This window comes from Platichthys flesus, chromosome 5 (assembly GCF_949316205.1).
Source record: "Platichthys flesus chromosome 5, fPlaFle2.1, whole genome shotgun sequence".
Classification (NCBI taxonomy): Eukaryota; Metazoa; Chordata; class Actinopteri; order Pleuronectiformes; family Pleuronectidae; genus Platichthys; species Platichthys flesus.
Window position 1 is genome coordinate 16,422,139 of NC_084949.1, and position 19,793 is coordinate 16,441,931.

Here is a 19,793-nt window from a genome sequence, read left to right on the forward strand (position 1 = left end):
AATTTTTCTTATGAGCAAATTATCAGTGTCATAATAAAAGAGTAGCAAATTTTGCCTTTAAATTTCATAAAAAACTTCCCCCGGTCCCAAGCATAAATGTCTCCACAACAGTTGTCCACACACGCGTGGAAAGATATTTTCACCCTCTCTCATTCTCTCCTTCTCTCTCTCACACACATACACAAACACACACACACACACACACACACACAGCCCTGCATCCTCCTGCAGCGCGTGCAGGCAGCATGCACTTGTCATGCTCCATCTGAGCACAGAGAGGAGAGGAGGAAGGTTGTGTCGGCGTCGTCTTCTATATTTAACTCAAAGTGTAGAGAGCTGTGGCTGAGTGGAGCTCCCTCTCTCTGTCTCTGAGTTGCTCTGACAAACATTACAACCCTTTGTCGAGCACTTCACGCAACGGGAAGGACGGTGAACAGGTAAGGCGACTGCAGTCAACTAATAATACTGACTTTCCTCAAATACCTATCTAGCTCGCATTACGCACTCTGCTGTTGGCGCAACCTCGTGCGTAAAAATAACTCGTTCCGTGCGTAAAATGATGATTACGTGTGAAATATGGTATTTGGGGGCTGCACCCATAGGCAATACGATGCAGCTTTCATTTCCATGTTCAGTGTTATGGTGCAGAACAACAACCAGTATGTTTCCTGTACTGTCCCAGCTGTTAAAAGTGGAGGGTTTTCTCTACAAGGTCACACACGACCTGTGCGTGAGCAGCCGTTCGTTTTGGGTTTATTAATCAGTAGTGTGTGTTCGTAAGAGTTCTGGTTTTGTAGAGATTTTGGTGTTTAATTAGATATTTTCTTCTCGTCCCTATATTAATGTCTAGAGGTAATTGCATGTTCTCCATTGATTTCACATACCAACCTTATTGCCACACCACTGTCTAATGTGAGTCTGTTGCCAATGTAGGGCAGGAGAGGTCAGCTGCTCCTCTCTCTCTCATCACTGTCTTACACACCAGTCTCCAAATGTGATCACCCTAACTCTACATGTTATGTGTGTATGTGTGTGTCCTTGAGACTGACAGCTTATATGGCAGTGGTCTAGTTTGGTAAACAACACCAGGTGGTCATTTGGTCATATACCCTTTAAATGACCCTCTGACGACCATAACTCTCAGGGGACACTTCCCTGTTGTTACACGAATGACAAAGTGGAACATACTTGCAGCAATAATAAACATTTTCTTTGTTATGTTTTGCTTCTGTAAACTAACATTTCCTTCAAATGTCTCCGTGCTGTAACTGGTGTCTTTGCAGCTGAAGTGGAGGCAATCAGCTTCCTCTGGCTTCAATCATGGAAGGACTCTACTTTGAAGTGAAGCCCAGAAGAGATAAGCGGTGTAGGTTGGGGATCTCTGAGGAACCCCGTCCAAATCTAACCCCAAACCGCCAGTCCTGTCCATCCTTTTCACGTCTCACCTCTACACGCTGTCCTCAGATAGTTGCAGAGAGGACCGCAAAGGTGGAGGAAGAGGGGGAGGAAGAGGAGGAGATACAATACAAACTGACATTGATTGGTTCTCGGCCGGTCCACCACCTCACGACCATGGCCATGCTCCCCTGGGTGGTGGCTGAGATCAGCAGGTCTCGGCCTGCAGGGAAGGAGCTGGGCACGGGGATTCAGTGTGCAGGGCCTGCAGATGGACAGCTGGACTCTTCTACCTCCCATCAGAAGGTTTCTCTGAGTGTCTCAGCATCATGGCTGCGATGCATGTCCATTCTGGGAGAGGGAGTCGTCTGGGATCCTCTCACACACACGTTGCTGTTTGAGTGTCAACCTCACCAGGTCACTAAACTAATCCACAACAGCCAGGAGCCCAGCAGCTTTGGCTGCCTGGTCCGAATGACTCCGAACTGTGCCTGCTACGTCTTCCAGTGCCAGGACAAGACCAAGGTAGGCGTGTGAATGTGGGTAAAAATTGAGATTATACTTATGATATTAAGGGGTAACTCAATCAAAAATACAATCACATCAACAACAGTCTTTCACATTATAAGTGTGGAAGAATCTCCACATATCGACCAAATCTTAACTCAGACGATGCTTCAGTAGACAGGAACCATCTAGGTCAGGTCTGTAGAGATGAGTATTTATTTTTAAACAGTTGAGCATTGTAAAGAAGGCTCTAAATATATCTGTGTGCTCCAGACCGAACCATCACTCTACATTTTGTGACATATAAACCAATTTTAAGGATTTGTCAGCGATAAAAGAATCTTGAACACCAGCAAAAACTCGCTTAAAATTAAAAGAGCTGCAAAGAGAGAAAGTCATCTGTGATCCAATAAATAAATACACAACTATCTCTATCTCACAGTAAGAAAGTAAAACAATCCCTGGAGTTTTGTGGTAATCTGTTCAGTGCTTTTCCATTGTTTTTTCTAACAGACAAAATGTTACCTCTAATTTCAAAATTAAGTGAGAACACACATCAAACATAAACACACCAACACCATTTATACTGTAAGTAAATAACGATTAGAGTAACATGACTCAGCCCTGCAACAATCTTCTCCTCATGCTTACTGATAAACAGCTGCCGGAGCTCTTTAGTTTGGCCCTATCAGAATTCATCATGACAAACCCACCAACGGACACTGGACGTGGCCACGGTGTTGTAGCAGCTAATGTAGACTGGGCTTTAACTCCATTCAACAACAAAAGTAACAACAACCAATCCACAAACAACACACTGGCGCAGTCTGCTGAGTCACATACCTTGCGCTAACCTCTAATCCTTTCAACTCTCCTCCACATCCTGTGCCAGCAGCCTGTTTGTGTGTATGTATGTGTGTGTGTGTGTGTGTGTGTGTGTGTGCACTGTAAAGCTGCAGCTGGTGTTATGGGGCTGGTGACATTTGAGAGCATCTTCATTGCATGCCAGGCCCAACATACCGCAGACTCAAAAGAGCCGACCAAGCCAGGGAGCTGGACATGATGGAGGATATTAAACAGATTACATGAGTCAGGGAAAAGCAGAAGACTTTATAACAAGCCTCAGCTGGATCTGTTTTTCTTTCTCTGAATCAAATGCACACATGCCTGGACTCGCATAACAAAGCTGCGTAGACCTCACACACAAGAACAGCCAGCATGAATAATGTAATTATAACTGTGTGTGTGTGTGTGTGCGTGTGTGTGTATCATTGCGTTTACTGTATGTGATGTAACTGCACACAAATACAGATAATGGCATCTGAACATAAGCTTGTTCAGGAATTTTCTTGTGTGTGTGTGTGCTTGTAGGTTTTTGTTCCGATTGTGTGTTTGTGTGACTGTAAGTTTTCTTGATTGAAAGCAAATGAGTTTGTGTTATATCGACCAAGCAGGATGCAGAGCCATGTTACCACGGAAACCCCTTCCTGTGGCACAGTGCCTGTTTGGTTGATAATATGATTGTGTGAGTGCGATTGTGTGTTTGTGTGTGTGTTTTTGTGTATGTGTTGATCTTGCACTCTTTTTCAGCCCCTCCAAAAATTGTGATGGTGATCTCAGTCTGACCACCTGTCGCTCTAGTTCGGTTCCAACGAGCAGACACACACACTCACACACACACTATTGCACGCATGCTGATTATGTGTGTAATCCCCAGGCACCGCCGTGGGCCTTATCATACTCCACCTGTTGTTAGTGCTGCTCTTGCTTGAGTTTATGAGTTTATTGTTAGGTACAAATAATTTAAGTTCCTCTTGTGTTATACAGCAAACATGTATAACCAATAACAAGCTACAGGGGGATTTAGATGTATCTCGGTTTTCTCACAACCCAAACCACACACACACCATCACATCTCTTAACATTTTCTACAGGAAACACTGCACCACACACCCACTAAGTCCCACTCTGCATAATTGTTACTTTCAGGTGGGGGAGGTGATAATGAAATTACATTTCTGAAAGTGAAAGTTGAGCATTTGCACCAATACAGGCTGAATTCAGAGGTGGTGGCAGAGTGCTGTTGTGATTTCTTCTGCTGGGTCAGGGCACCTCCATGTGAGTAGTGCCATCCTGGTGAAGCTTGTTGCAGGTAGATGAAAAGATGCAGTTGGCAACTATAAAGTGTGGCCTGGAGGATAGGAACCCCCGTCCCACCTAACAGAGACTGCAGAATGGGTTCCAATTCTGAGATGTATGTGTGCATGTGGACGTGCTCTTATAATCCTCTATTTGTATGGAGAGATTAGAGTTTTTGACTTTGAGAGTAGTGTTCGTTGCTTCTCGCTTCCTTAAAGGCTTTGAAGGGATTCTCTTTAGGGTAAAGTGGACATCTATAGGAGTCAAAGCTGGGGACTGCATCATGTCAACAATGGTCCTTATATTTTATGAAACATTTCAAGCAAATTTTTTACTTTAATTGACACATTTAATAAGGATATGTAAGTGTGTATTAAAGAACAAGTAAAAAACAGAGGAAAGCCTTAAAAAGAAAAGGTCTTCCCACCCAACATTTTTTTATTTGTAATAAAAAAAAAAATCTACAAAGGCTAATGTCCCAGTAGTGCATATTTTCAGAACAGCAGAGATAAAGAGGAACTTCCCCTTCTGGGTCAGGGGACAGAAACGGTCTCAGAGGGTCTGTGGGTTTTCCCCCTGTTGCTCCTGCAGTATGAAGCAGCAACCACTGGGTGTCGTCAAACGTGAACTTTTGTTGTCATTGCTGATCATTTACAAGCCCATTCAATCACTTTTACGAGTACTTACTTATGTTATTTTAATGTTGTATTTATTATTAGTTATTAATTAAATATTAATTAGAAGTTTATTCAATATTTAAATGAATCCTATATGATAAACCTGTGGGTTAGACAATTAAAATAATTTGCTAACAATTAAATACAAATATAGAAAACAGAATAAATTGGATTGATTAATTGATTCACACTTTAATTGCACCAGTTACATTTGTGATAAAAGATTTTCAAAAATGCTGCTGGTACGTCTCACATTAGTTCTCTCATTATTATTTTGAAGACGTGAGACTTTGATGGCATCAGTTGTTCTATTATTTATAGAACTTTACTGTGTGTTCTAGTACTTTATTGTTTTTCAGTTACTTAGGGAGTATGAGTACAGTACAGTTAATGTTTATAAAATTCTGTTCTGACTTAATGTAATTCTTCGTTTCTGTTTTATTATTACTTTTGTCTATATGTGCCATGCCGTTGACATGCTGCGGCTCCATTATAAAGTGGAATTGGTTCTGCTCTCAGGAGGTGGAAACACACGGGACTGGGACATAAAACCCTCAGGGTGGGGAAGTTCATTCCCAGCTCTCTTTCATCTGCTTCCCAGAGGAATCCATGACAGGAAATACAGGAAATGTTGATGCTGTTCAGTCCCACCAGTGAAGATAAGCTTCACGTTGAAGTTTGAGTGTCCCGGGACAGGAACTGTTGCCACACCAGCCTCTCCTCTGATTGGTGGAGCCAGGCTGCGTCAAGCCAACAAGAGTTCGCCGACATGTAGACGGAAGTGCGTAGATTTGCCCTCACAATAAACGCCAAACAGCGAGTAAAATCTGCATGAAGCGAACGAGTTCGTTTTACTTTGAAAAGGTTCAAACGAAGAGTGCTTCCGTTTCAGGGCGGCGAACTTGACGTTTTGCTTCAGGGACAGAAATCAACTTTCCACTGTCATGACAGAGAAGAAGTGCCTCTCGCTGTCAGGACCCGGGCTCTGACCAGTTCCGTCTCGGACTCCGTGGTGTCTCTGTGAGGTTTATGGCGGATGGGATGAAAGCGAGGCTCCAGCGGCTCAAATTGTTCAATGTCAAACAGGAGCAGAGAGACGTAAGTTTCTTGTGTGAGCTCTGCCGTTGGGTTTCCGTGCTAAGTGGGCAGTTAGCCAACTTTAGCCCAATTAGCTCAGGCTACGGTTAGCTAAGTTAAATAAGTAAGTTGTGGTTAATGTTAGCAGAGCAGAGGCAACATGTCCTGTGACGTATTTTTCTCTATATTTACGCCGAATGACGCCTTCACCGTAATTAAACTTTGTTTTTATTAAGCAAATTAGTTGACGTACGTTCTCGCCTTTACGCCACATTCACCTGCGTGTTGGACCAGGTAAATCACAGGTGTAACAGAGTTATTCACCATGTGGATCTGCTGTGTGCTCCCCACCTGTTGTGTTGTGATGTCCCCACATCACAACACAACATAACTGACTAACAAGTGCTCATTGTCAATATTCAGGGCCCTGTTTTCGGCTTCTGCATGGGGCACGTTTGATTTGAATCAAAGTGTGTTTACATTGGATGAAGCAGAACGTGTCCATTTGGCTTTTGACTCCTGCAGCTGATGGTTGTTTATATTATTGATCGATCTGCTGACTGTTGTCTCCATTAACATGTTGGTAAACTACAACAAAATGCCATTAACACTTGCCCAAAGCTCAATGTGATATATTAACTTTATTTGTATTGATAGATTCACACTTACTAGGTGATACGATTTAAGAAAAGCAGCCAGTCTTGACATTTGAGAAATGCAAACCAGAGAATATTTGGCGTTTTTTGTTGGAAACATGATTGAAATGATTAATGATGAATGAAAATGATTGACACCCTGTCTCAAAATGTTTTGGCTTTGTTTATCCAACAGTCTTTATCGTAAAATTAAAGCTATTCAGGTTACAAGGTTATACAATGGACAAAATCATTAAATCCCCATGTCTGTGAAGATGGAACCAGCAAATATTTGTTATTTTTGTTTTTAAAGTTTCTTTAAACTGATTAATCGACTGGCAAAATAGTTGCCAGCTTATTTTCTGTCAATCAATGAATCATCACTGATTGCAGAGTATTGCGTATGGATGAGTGGGTCACAAATATTGTCAAAGCTTCACTGCTGTTGGTTATGTTATATGAAGTAAAGTCCGATTTGACTGACGAGTCACTGATCTAAATGATTAAGTAATGATTTGAGAACTTATTGGTGAAAAGTCATCTGACAAGTTTGCTCAGTCCCATATGTTTCAGAGAAACTACACAGTGTGTCACACTCTGGGAGGATCCCTCCTTTTTCCTCCTACCTCATGATGTTGCTCGACCTTGTTTTTGAAACAATGAAACAGTTAAGTAAAAGAACAGGCTTGTTTTCTTCAACTGGACGTTGTTCGAGCTTGTGGTTCTGTTAAGAAGCGTTTTACTAACCCTTTGTAGAAAGCTGGGTTACAGGAAAAATCCTGTCTGCCTAGCTTAGCTGTGTAGACAAGCCAAATGTAGGTGTATGTGAGTGAGTGTGCAAGTGAGTCATGGCGATATCACCTCCAGAGTCATTGTGCTTATCCCAAGATGTCACTCCAGGAACAGGAGGTGTTTAGTCATGTATGTATACCGTATCAGGCACAAAGTCTGAGAGAAGCTCTCTCTTGCCTTGTCTTGTAGTGTCACAATTTAGACAGCAGAATATCAAGGATAGTTACACTTCTTGCTTTTTTTCTCCTTGTTTTTTGGATTGTGATAAAAACTGTAACAGTTAGCTTATTTACTAGGTTTGAATGGAAGTTGTTGATGTACAGAAAGTCTCTGTCATTTCCCGACTGCTGTGTTTAAAGAGCTGACTTTACACCTTTCTAATAAAACAACCCCTTTCCCGTACATCGCAGCCTGGAAAATACAGGCGGCAGCAGCAATTCGATTTTGGACAACAGGCAAACTTAGATTAGAGATTTGGGTCAATGATCACCTAAATCGTCTGTGGGAGACTGAACCGCTTGGATATTTAATCCTCCTTTCCTTATTTTTCAGCAGTACCCTTTTTCTTGTAATCCCTTGGTCTCACATGCTTTTTCCACTCCCTCTTTTTTATGTGACTTAACTCCCCTATTCATGTGACACAGTACCCACACTGTAATAAAAACAAGCCAGTCCTTCACTTTGCTTGTCTCACCTGTCTGTAAGTGTTAGAGCTGCTGTACTCCTAACACAGACTCTCTCAGTCCTCTGAGGTGAGAGCCTTGTGGTTATCTCTGAGCCTTCCTGATCTAATTTATTCTTCACCGAGAGTTCGCTCTGACTCAGCGTTGCACTTTCACAACAAGCCCCTTAAGTGTCCTTGTTATCACATGTGAATGGGTTTGTCATATTGTCTCTGTGCTGTGAAGTGGCTGCTCAATCCATATGCGGCGATGTCAATGTGTTTGCCATTTTCAGCCATTCAGTTACACTTCCTGCTTCATAGTCCTTCAAAAGTTTCCCACTTCTCTCTTTTGTGCTTCACCCTCTGTCAGTGATGCATAGCTCCTGAACTTTGAACTTGCTGAGCACTGGTTACAGTCCACAAGGCACAAGACCTAGACACATGACCATGGGAAGTGCAGAACCTGGATTCTTAGTTGGTTCCTCATAGCTGTTGATTCCCAAGGCTGGTATGTCAGTGGGTGTTCGGTGGCATTTCTCCACCTCTTTTTACCTTGTATCTCTAGTAGTGTGTATACATGGGAAATGTATGTTTTGAAATACATTTAATTAATTTAAGTCATTTTCTCTGTAGTTGGTGTTGCCCTGTTTAAAACTGTTAAAATTACATTTAAGTTGTTAAATCTGTAAATTTGCATTGTTTGGGTAGAGCCTCAGAGTCTGGTCTCTTCATACTAGCTTTCCTCATTGTTTGGGGAAAACCCTAAATGTTGGACACATGACTTTAGAGTCCGTCAACCTTAAAAACAGCTCAGAAGACCAGTTAGCTTAGAGGGCCAGTAGAGAAAAATAGATGAAGCTAGAGAGTATTAAAGTCTCAGGAACATTCATCTATATTTTGGCTCCTGGTAACTGACTATGCTCTTTATATAATATCCTCACCTTTGACCCTATTCCTCTCTTAGACAAACACTGAAAAGTTTATTTTTTGTATTGGACTGAATCGCAGCTTCTCGTTTACTGGGGATCCTTGTGTAACTTCCTTCTTTTCGAGCTCAGTATTACAGTAGTTCTGTGTGATTCTGGCCTCGTGAGAAAGGCTGTGCTTGTTCAGTGTTATTCCTCTGTGAGAGGCCAAGTCTCTGGATCACAGTCCAAGGCAGTGTCCAGCTGCCTTCCTGTCTGAGATCAGCCTCATGTAAACGTGTCACTGAGCAAGATTCTGTGCAATAAAGCTGCTCTTTGAGGAGCAAATCCTCTCTTAGCACCCTCAGCTCAAGATCAGATGTTTTTAGCCTTGTACCAGCAGCAGTCTTTAAAAGGAGGGAAGTTGTAGGAAGGGATGTTACATAAAGCGAAAGAACTAGAACAAGAAATCCAAGAATGATGACATAATGAGGAGGATATTTTAGACCCTGCCCATTTGTTCTTGGTTTGCTGAATGGATTTCTATGAAACTTGGTGGAAAGATGGATATGATCCAAAAAAGAGCCCATAGAATTTAGGTGTGGATCCAGGAATTTTTTTGGGGCATTTTCTTTTAATTTGCAAGATTGTAAAATGAATGTAAAATATCTAAAGATTGGGAACATTTATGAGAATTCAATTTGATGTTTGATCAGCCCACCGGTACTAATCCCAAACATATTTCAAAAACATGAAGCTTTTCATATGTAAGAAGCTAGTACCAGCCAATGTTCAAATTCAACCTAGTCAAATTATTAATTATTTGATCCAAATTGGTGATAGTTAATTGTCTCTTGATCATCTAATGGATTGATTGACTGTTTCTTCTATGTATCGCTTTCAAGTTTACCTTTCTCAAATGAGGAAGTGGGAACATTTTTCGGTATGATATATATTAAATAGGCATGTGTGTGATGAGTAAATCTGAAATGGATTTCCAGTGAAAATGCATTTTGGATAGGGAGTGTTTGTATGAGAAAATTGAGGAGAGTGATAACATCATCATGCTGAGAAGTTAAGGTGCAGCAGAGCCAAGCAAAGCAGAGGGAGTGAAGCTGGGTTCTGGTTGCTGACAAGAAAAAAGGTTAGACCAGGACAGAAAGAAAAAAACAATCCTTCTCCTCCTCATGGTGTTTCTCCTCCTAATTCTCTGTCTTCAACACCAGAAACACACACACGAGAGTGAAGGAGTGAGAGGAGAGGCGTGAGCAGGGAGTCACTGTACAGTATCAGTCGGTTCAAGTGCTTCTGAAAGTCAAAAAGCAGAAGGAAGAGGAAAGGGTAGATGGAGGAGGGGTACGCTGAACACATAGAGGTCTGTTGTTACTGGACAGATAGCAGACTCCGCTCTCATGCCACTATGATTAAAAGCAAGTAGACTCTAGAAGCTTGAGGGTGAGAAACAGTGTGTCTATAGATGCTGAGGACATGTGAGAGAAGCCAGTGAATGATTAATGTTCAGCTCATCTTTAAGACCAATGAGAGGGACATTTTAAATAACAGATGTATTTAAAGAAAGAACATGTTGTCTTTCTGCTGCTAAGTTTGGAAATGATCTTGGGCTAAATTTATCATTTTTGACTAGTTTAATGAATACAATATCTACCTCCTGCAACACGTAAGACATGAGAGTTGTGCAGTGTAATGCACAAGTTATTATTCATGTAGAATCACCAAGTGTCTTCTGTTTATCTGCCTTAAATCACAAAGTTATTACAAATTAATAAATTGGAAATGTCCATTTTTGGCATAATTGTAATGCAGTCAGCAACATTAGACTTTATTCAGTGAAAGTATGTGTTACTCATTGTTTAACCTGCAGTTTCAACAGGGTCATGACATCTCATTAATCACCTGGATGATCATATATCTGGTTGGAATAATGTCTTGAAGAAAATATGTCAGTCAGAGATAATATCTGTTTGTGTCAACAATTTACCAAAATTTTCCAATGGTCAAATAGTTGTTATTTAAATTCATGTTGAAACTCAGCATTAGTGCAAGTTTTTCTCATTTCTTCTTATGTTTCTTAGTCTCTCTTTACCTTTTCCATTTTGTTGACATTTAAAGACCTTATATCCAGTGTCTTTCCATTTATGAGAGGTTGAATCTGTTTATGTATCCACAGTAGCTTAATCCTGAAGCAGAACAGAGCAGTGTAGGTCATGTTCTGACAGACAGACCTAGCAGCCAGGCTACATGCCCAACTGGATAAGAAGGAATGCATGGTTTATTGTGTTTTTTCTCATCCCCCTCGACCACAGGTTTCTCAGTCTTGTCACAAAACAACTGGGATTTCCCTTGAACAAAAGCTTTTACAATAATCCTAGAAAGCTTTCAGAGAGGGCATACTGTTGTAAGTCTGCCTATCCTTTAAATAGGTTATGTTAACTGTAGTAGGGGTTTCTGGCACAACTTCACCTCCTTCCAATGTCAAAGAAATTAAGAAGTCTAAAGCGAGTGCTCCGGATTCTTCAAAAGTTTGCAACCAATGTTGAGAAACAAATCCACTTTGTCATTTTTTGTGTTAACGGCTCTTCTCTAAACTGACACAACTTCAGCTGCTGCAGAGGTCGTTACATAGGGTGTGCAGATGACCAGAGGAAGGCTCTCCTCTTGTCTCTTACCACCTGCATATGCGGGGCACTGCTGCCGGCTGGCAGTAAGATCTTGAATTTGATAGGCAACCCGGTGCTGCACATGAGAACATGAGAGCGAAGCAGAGACGGTTTTAATTTCCCTCCATGCCTGCACTTGAGCAGTTTTTGTTAAATTCCTGACCTGCCGCTTGCTGTATATATATGAACCAGGTTTGGGACGGGATCATTGTTCTGCCTTCATGGTGGCAGTCGTCCCATTACTGTGTAAATGTGTGTAAATGGAAGAGCCTGAACAGCAGGACATGTCACAGCTTTAATTTCAAAGTGACAACATGCGATCTAAAATCCCACAAGAGGGAGGCTGTGTTTCTTCTTGTTTGGTTAAGTGCAACAAATAAATGGGGCATTCCAATGGGTCCTCCTTGACGAAAATATTCCGGGATCTGCATATAAAAGTAACAAGTGAAACAAACACAAAACAAGTGTGTATATACCTGAAACTGCTCCAATCCTCAATAGTCTTTATGACTGAAGCCTGAAACATGCTTCTGCGACTGCGTCTGCGTCTTTTCACGCCGCTGTGGCGCAAGACTCGTTGTCATTCATGCTTCCCCAACCGTTGCGCGTCTTACAAAGCAATTCCATGCCAGAACACTAGGCGGAGTAATGCTTTTTGTCGAAGGCGACCTGAGAGACGCCTTCTTTGTGGGTGTGGCAATCGTTGTTGACTGTTTATTTACCTTCTACCAGTCGTGTTCTCCATTACAAACACACGTGAACCATGGCAGAGAGTGTATTCACGATTCCAACCGAACAACATTCTTCTTCTTCTTTTTTAAAATATTCCGTTGTTTCTGCCTGTATTATGGGGCATGAAACCGGAAATGCAGCTCCAGAAGGGATGTAGAGCAGACCAATCACAGCCTTGCGGGCTGAGTGAGCTTGCGGAGCTTTGCCGTAAATTTTAGAAAAATGGGGCGACGCCCGTAAGCACGTAAGAAGCGATACATAAGCATGTAAAGGACCCAGAAGGGCTCTTGCGCTAACGGGCCCGTGAAAACGCAGAAGCATGTTTCAGGCTTAATAATGCTTATTTTCTCCCACAGCACTGACATCTCGTTGAGTTGAGTCATGTCCCCACATAATGCCACTGAAAGAATTCCAAAACAATTGTACTGATGTGAAGCAGACAGAGCAGGTTTTGAAAACATTCCATCACCTGAACGACTCTGTTGCAAGAGGCCTCCAGTGATGAACAGTAGCTTTATTGCTGGTGGTATGTTGAGATTGGTGACATCACTTAATTACCACTATAACTTTAACAAACCTTAACTGGAACAGAGGTCAAATCATTGGTTTGTTGTCAACACTTAATTTATATGTAAGCAACATTTCAATGTTATAGCTGTTTGAGGTGGATGTCATTTCATCAGTCAAAGCCATCTTGAACACTTACCTTACAAACTTATCCAGAGCAGCTTACAGATAATGGAGTACTTGTTTTTTTGATGAGGAGCAGAGGTGAGCACACCTCATACTGAGGCAAGACACAGCAGGACCTGGATGGAAGTGTGCCAGTGCGAAGGCATATTTAGTAGCTGCTAAGGCATCCCACATAAATGACATCACTGGTGTGTGACTCAAGCCCCGCTTCTGCTTTGCTGGTCTGCTTCCTCCTTTTTGTTCCTTTGTCTGGTCAGAAAACTCGGACCACAATAGTAGAAGCATGTGTACCGTAAAGTGTGTTGCAGTCACTCATGTTGTTTTTGTTGTGGTGGTTTTGTGCAGCTGTTAAGTGTATTAATAGCAACGTTATCGTCCGGAACAACGAGCAACAAATTATTTTATTTCTTATTCATAATACCATAAATATGGGCCAACATTAATGCTAACTTCCAAATAAGACTAATTTCTAACTTCTTGTGTTTTTTCCTTTTTTTACTCTCCATTTAGGAGCTACATAGAGGACAATGAAGACATTATAACAAAAATATTTGTCCTCCTTCCTCAGTTGAAAGACATGCAGATTGGGTTAGGTTAATTAGAGACTCTATTGGCTGTATGTGCGAGTGGTTGTTTGTTTCTATTTGTCGGCCCTGAAATACATTAGTGGCCTGGCCAGGATGTACCCAACCTCTCACCCACTGTCAGATCGGATTTGCTCCAGGTCTCCATTGACCCTAAAACGACAGATAGATGAACACAATAAACTGGTGGTGAACTGAATTCCATGTTATTTCACTGTGTTGCTGATGGTTTCACAGTAGCAGTATTTATTATTTACCAGGCAAAACCCCTGCTATATTGAGCTCTGTTTGTCCTTGTTATCATATTCCTTTCAGACAAATTTTGTTGCAGATAACACGATTGTGGTTAATGTCTCATATCAAACCAAGTGGAACGTGTCAGTGCTGACTGGGATTGTAAATTGTGTATTTAGTCACATTTCTTTCTCTCTGACTATTTGAAGCACATTTTTGATCAGAGTTTGTTGCTTGATTTGCAACTTCAAGGTTTGGTTAAGCTTGACTGCTTTTTGTCCGAGCCTTTTTTTAAGCACTTTTACAATTTCTCAGTCCAATGTATGTTTGTGTCTAAAACTGGCACACTGCTTTAATGGTCATGGAAAACCTGTGTTAGTCATGGAAGGACTGTTTTTTTTTTGTGAATGAAAATTAGAGCACAGAATTATGGATTATTTGTTCTAGCCTGTCCACTCAACAGCAGTCCAGCAAAAACAAAAGACCTATATATATTTGTATTTTTGTTATATAAACTATATTCACAGCCAAGTAACACAACAACAGTTTAGTACATAAGATTTGTATGGCATTTGAAGAAACAGTTTATGAATGAAAGGAGTTTGTTCTGAATTAATTCAAATTTTTCAACTTGACATTTCCCCTTTTCTAACTAGCAGCTATTTTGACAGAAAGCGTTTGGCGGGACATAAAGGCAGAGCTGTGGTCCTCTCTACTAATGTGTCCTGCTTATTTATTGCATGTATCCTAGTCTCACTTAGCTTGAACGATCTGGCGGCACCCATTATCATTCTGCTATCATGAATAAAAAAACTTGTTTGTATTTTGTCATTCCAATCACTGTCGCGTTGTTGATGTGATTGCACAATCCAAATCTTTGTCAAAACATGCCCTTTTTAGCTTGTGGGTTTCTCGTGGAGGTTGTTGTTCGTTCCTGTAGTGAAAGGGATTTTACAAACAGTCACAGGCAGAAGAAGCGGAGGAGGAGAATATCACAAAACTAAACTAATTCCCCCCTCAATTTTTTAAATTAGTGAAGACTGATCAGCTGCTACATCATTGTAGTTTCAACTTTACTTCATTTTTTGGATCATGGGTTGCCAAGCCTAAAGACTAATGTTCTTTGAGCACAATATAGTCAAGTTGTATTTGTCCCATGTTCATGTTATCTTATTCAAACCACTCTCACAATCTGTTTTCTTCTTCAGTTCCTATTTGTACATTTAGTGATATGGAATCACTCAATGTTTCTTTATAGTTGTTATAGGTCTCCTTCTCTTTATCTCTCCAGGTCCCTGAGATCATCAGTACGTTGAGGCAGGCTGGCAAGAGCTCTGCACGCAACAATGATGTTGTCACCATTTCCAAGAAACCGTCCACCGGAGGCAGTGATTCTTCAGATTTATCTTCTTCTCATCTCTCCACATCGTCAAACTCCACAGCACCAACTATGGTTGTGTCTCCGACAGCTTTTGCTAAAAAGTTTGAGGTGCTATTTTGTGGCCGTGTGAGCGTTGCTCACAGGAAAGCTCCGCCCGCCCTTATCGATGAGTGCATCGAGAAATTCAGCCAGTTACATGGCTCAGAGACAACCGATAAAGGAGAAAATGGTGGGGGATTGGTGGGTGGGCTGAGAAGGGCATTAAACTTCCAAACCAATGGACTGGGGAGCGGTGCTTTTGGTAATGGCGCCGCTGGGAGCCCCACTACTGGCAAGCGGCCTGCCTTGTTCCATCGAGACCTCAGCTTTCCCAGTCTAGAGGGCCTGGATGAGAACGGACTGTCACCTGAAATTTCTCACACCAACACTACTGATGCACTCACACGCTCCGCTGAAGTACAGCCCACCAGCCTGCAGGAGAACAGGACCATGCTGTTCATGGTAAATGTCAGAGATGTACTCTATAAACACTGTGCTGACATGTGTTAGTTAGAGAAGTACGATATGATTGTGTGAATGGTGCAGCAGGGTTATTTGTGCTGATAAGCTTGGTCCAATGTTCAAACTGCATAAATATTACTCGGGAGGGTATGTGCAAATGATACATCTTTGGAGCTGATCAGTGGTCAAGGTCAAGTTCAACAAAGATATGGTTGAAAAAACACATTTTGTAAGACATCTTCACAAATGATAAGGCTAGAGAGACAATCTGAAGCCTTAATGATCAGAAAAGAATATTCCCTTCCATATAAGAGATGTTATGAAGAGGTTACAGAGATGTCAGATAATGAAGTCATATAGTGTAGAAAGGCATTCAAAACAGGATCAATATTCCTTAAACAATACTGTTCTCTCAACACATCAATACGACACAATTACAGAGCTCACTACTGGTTAAATCAAGAAACATCAAACTAGAAAGATTTGCTCCAAATTTTAAACAAATGCAATGTTACAAAGAACACTGCTTTTCAGATGAAAGGTCTTCTACCAGCTTGCACTCAATGGTCCTCTCAGACATCTCTGTTGAAAATAAGAAGAGTAATTAATATTGCAGTTTAGCACAATTTTGGACTCCCTCAAAAACAAGCCTAGAAAAAATCTAAATCCCCGTATGACTCAGCAAGAGCGACTGCTGACTGCTGCTCAAAATGAGCCTGGTCACGCTCCTCAGATTGACCTTCAGTTGACCCTGGTGACCTGCTGCCAACCGGAGATTTCCTGTTTGTCCTCTAGACGGGAAATGGTGACCGCTGGCACCGGAACCACCAGTGCCTGTTGCTGTGGCCCTCAGGAGATACAAGCAGGGACATTGCTGACATTGATGAGACATCCTGTTGCTGCCATAGATAGCAGTCAGGATTACCTCACCCTGGTGACTTCCGTGTCTCATTGTTTCTCAACGGCTTTGAAGAGACTCATGAATTCCCTCTTTTCCTCCAGAGTCCGATTATGTAGTTCATACTTGATACTGAAGGACAGTGGAAAGGAACTTGTTGAGTGGAGATTATCTATGCTTTGATTTAACAGACTTGCTTGTTATGAATCCCTTATTGAGGAGTGATGGTGACTCATGGTCTTATGATGGTGAGAATTAGTATTTCTCCTGCTCTAAAGTGCAACAGTACTTTTTGAGCTGAAATAAAACAAATCTCCCCACACACACCACCTACGAAGACACATCTGCACTAAAACACGTCCATTTATAGAGTCTAACTATTACTTTTGTGTTTTAGGTTGGCAGGTCTCAGATCTTCTTGGTAAGTCCAGACACTAAGAAAATTGCCATAGAGAAGACCTTCAGAGAAATCTCCTTCTGCTCACAGGTATAAAGCACCATGATTCTAGATACTGTCTATAACTGTCATATTTGTGTTTGATTTTAAATCCATATTGTTTATCTTTTCAGGGTATTCATCACGTGGATCACTTTGGGTTCATTTGCAGAGAGACGGTGGAAGGAGGGAGCTGCCATTTTGTTTGCTATATCTTCCAGTGTACAGACGAATCACTGGTGAGTTGGTGTCATGTGCACTTTTACCTGCATTCATAATTAAAAAATATGGTGGCAAAGCACAAACCTGGTAGGAGTATTAACAATCTTAAAAATTTACGAATCAGGTTTATTAGTCTTATATTCACCTAAAATAACAGCTTATGTTTAGCCTGCATCGGTCAAATTTAGTGTGTGTCCATGGCCTCAGATTTGTAAACTGGCTCCTCAAATCATGCCCTTTAAAATATCCAGGGCAAAAATTTAAATAAAATCCTATTGAGATCAACATTTCAAAAAACGTTGGCATGTGCACACTGTAAATTGGGTACTGCATTGTCCTCGCAGTTTAGTTCTGCCTTTCTCGTAAGGTAAGGACCTTTACTTTGTAGTTGATCAGATGAGTGGTTGTCGAGAAAACTGAAATACTGATGACGGACAGACAGAGATTCCTCCATTTATAGATGGATGGTGTTTTCTCTCTAACTGGTTCTCTTTTATTTCCTTATCAGTGCTTCACATGCCCTGTTCACATCAGATCAGCTCACTCAGTCTAATGGAACACTTATGATTTAATTCTGAGTGCCACAAGCATAAAGCTATTCATCACCATGTTTGTTTTCAATCAATGGAGAGTAAATGCTGCTTCAGACTCATGATTCAGGGCAACTCTGTTCCACTGATTCACGGTGCACCTCTGACAACACGATCCTAATGGACTGTCAGGTTGATAAACAGTATTGATCATTAAATGGATATATTCTACTGTGTAGTAATGAGCTACAACTAATGTTGCAGTGTGATTAGCTTTAACTATGAAGAGACACTTTGGTCTCTGCTGCCAGAGTAAACAACCTGTGGAGAAAAAACTGCATATCCAATTCATTGTGACATGGTCTCTTTATTGTGATACATTTGTTATTCTATCAGTTCAATTCTACAAAGACCCAGCTTTCTCCCTTGTATTAAATACGCACCCTGATTAAGGTGAGCTCTAGGCACAGTAACAGAACGAATAAATACCAGTGGAGTCAAACTGATGAATGCACTGACAAATTTTTGAAGGTTGTGTGATGAGACAATAAAACATATTGGGATGTTCTTATGATCTTTCAGGTGGATGAGATCATGCTGACTTTGAAGCAGGCGTTCTCTGTGGCAGCCCTGCAGCAGAGTGCAAAGACCCAGAGCCAGCAGTGCGACAGCTGCCCTATGCAGCAGCTACACAGACTCTGTGAGAGGATAGAAGGTCAGTGTCTCTGGGCCCTTTAATGCTACAGATAAAAGTGAAAAAATAGGGAAGAATAAAATAACTCTATTGATAGATATATTTGACATTAGTTTAATGAAATACAAGAAGGTTGTTACCCTGTACCACCATATAATTGCCAAGGTTAAAAAAACAATAAAGCCAAGCTTAATATCTTTCAGGTCGTCTTATCACTTCAAATTCAGTAAAGAAATTAACTATTTTAAAGTAGTGGCAAAAAGATGAACCTACAGCATTGTATAGATACTTACTGCAATGCATTTTATCTGCAACTTGCTGAGGTGAATAAGAGAAGGAAAGGAGAGATAGAGTCTGTGTATCGTAGGGTGGTCTTGACAGTGAAGAAGAAGCACAGTTGTCAGCTTCATAACTTCATAAAAGAGCCCTCCAGCAGAATACATGTCAATTCAGATTACCTTGTTTTCAAGTTACAAGATACCAAACAGCTTTCTTGTGCATTTAGAAAAGTTTTGCATGTCTCTCCATTTTGGAATATTCTGTATATCCTTGAGGTTTCTCCGGATTTTCCCTTCTTAAATGTTTTTTTAGGAGGGGGGAATTTTTTTCCTTATCAGTTAAGCCCCTTGAGGCAAATATCAGGATGTATAAATACAACTGTTCATTGTAATTATAGTCAACCCTATTTGAACTTGTTTTCTATATGAATAAGCAGTCACATTTTGTTGGAAATGTTCTTTGTTTAATTTTATTTGGTAAATAACTTCAATAATCAAAATAACTGACAATAATGGTAATTCGACAACTGTTTTGGTGTACAAGGCTCTGTTCTCAACGAGGCAAGGTTGATACGTTTACTGTGTTTACATCCTCACAAAAAATAGCAGAAGTACAATTTATCTATACATCACCAGATAGATAGATAGATAGATAGATAGATAGATAGATAGATATGCAATCAAGAAACAATGAAACGGATACCCTGTAAACCTGCATATACTATATATCAAACAAATGTGTCGTGAAAATAGGCTTTTTTTAATTTGTTTTAAAACCTTATCCTTTTCAGGTCTACAACCATCAAAAACCAAACTGGAGCTTCAGAGACATCTGGCCTCTCTGGATAATCAGGAGCAAGCATCAGTGTTTGAAAACACTATGGTAGTGTGTTTGTTCTGTCTGTTCTGTCCGTGCACCTGAAGAACAAGTTGTGAATTCCTCAGTTTGCAAGTTGTACATTCAAGACTGATACACTGTGGTATCACAAGATTTCCATGTGGGACTCATGTCTCTCATGTCCTTATATTTCAGTATTTACTCCAATTTGTGTCTCTGTCTTTGGCTCAATTCCCTTTTTTGTTTCTTCACAGAGGCACCAATGGGATTAGCTGTACATTGATAATAATCTTTGGATCTAAT

General features: G+C 40.9%; 1 protein-coding gene across 5 annotated transcripts in view; it reads left to right on the forward strand.

Moving 5' to 3' along the window:
* Positions 1 to 296: 296 nt before the first annotated feature.
* The window catches only part of tbc1d1 (TBC1 (tre-2/USP6, BUB2, cdc16) domain family, member 1), a 40,244-nt gene continuing 20,747 nt past the window's right edge, over positions 297 to 19,793 (forward strand). For 2 of the 5 annotated variants that reach the window (XM_062387610.1, XM_062387611.1), the window contains exons 1-7: positions 297 to 437; positions 1,284 to 1,920; positions 15,004 to 15,594; positions 16,890 to 16,979; positions 17,063 to 17,167; positions 18,263 to 18,395; positions 19,444 to 19,535. In XM_062387610.1, coding sequence (XP_062243594.1) covers positions 1,321 to 1,920; positions 15,004 to 15,594; positions 16,890 to 16,979; positions 17,063 to 17,167; positions 18,263 to 18,395; positions 19,444 to 19,535 — 1,611 coding nt within the window. In that variant the 5' untranslated portion in view covers positions 297 to 437; positions 1,284 to 1,320. Of the gene's footprint in view, positions 438 to 1,283; positions 1,921 to 5,643; positions 5,817 to 15,003; positions 15,595 to 16,889; positions 16,980 to 17,062; positions 17,168 to 18,262; positions 18,396 to 19,443; positions 19,536 to 19,793 lie in introns of those variants that run through there. The other 3 variants (XM_062387612.1, XM_062387614.1, XM_062387615.1) reach the window with 3 other exon arrangements.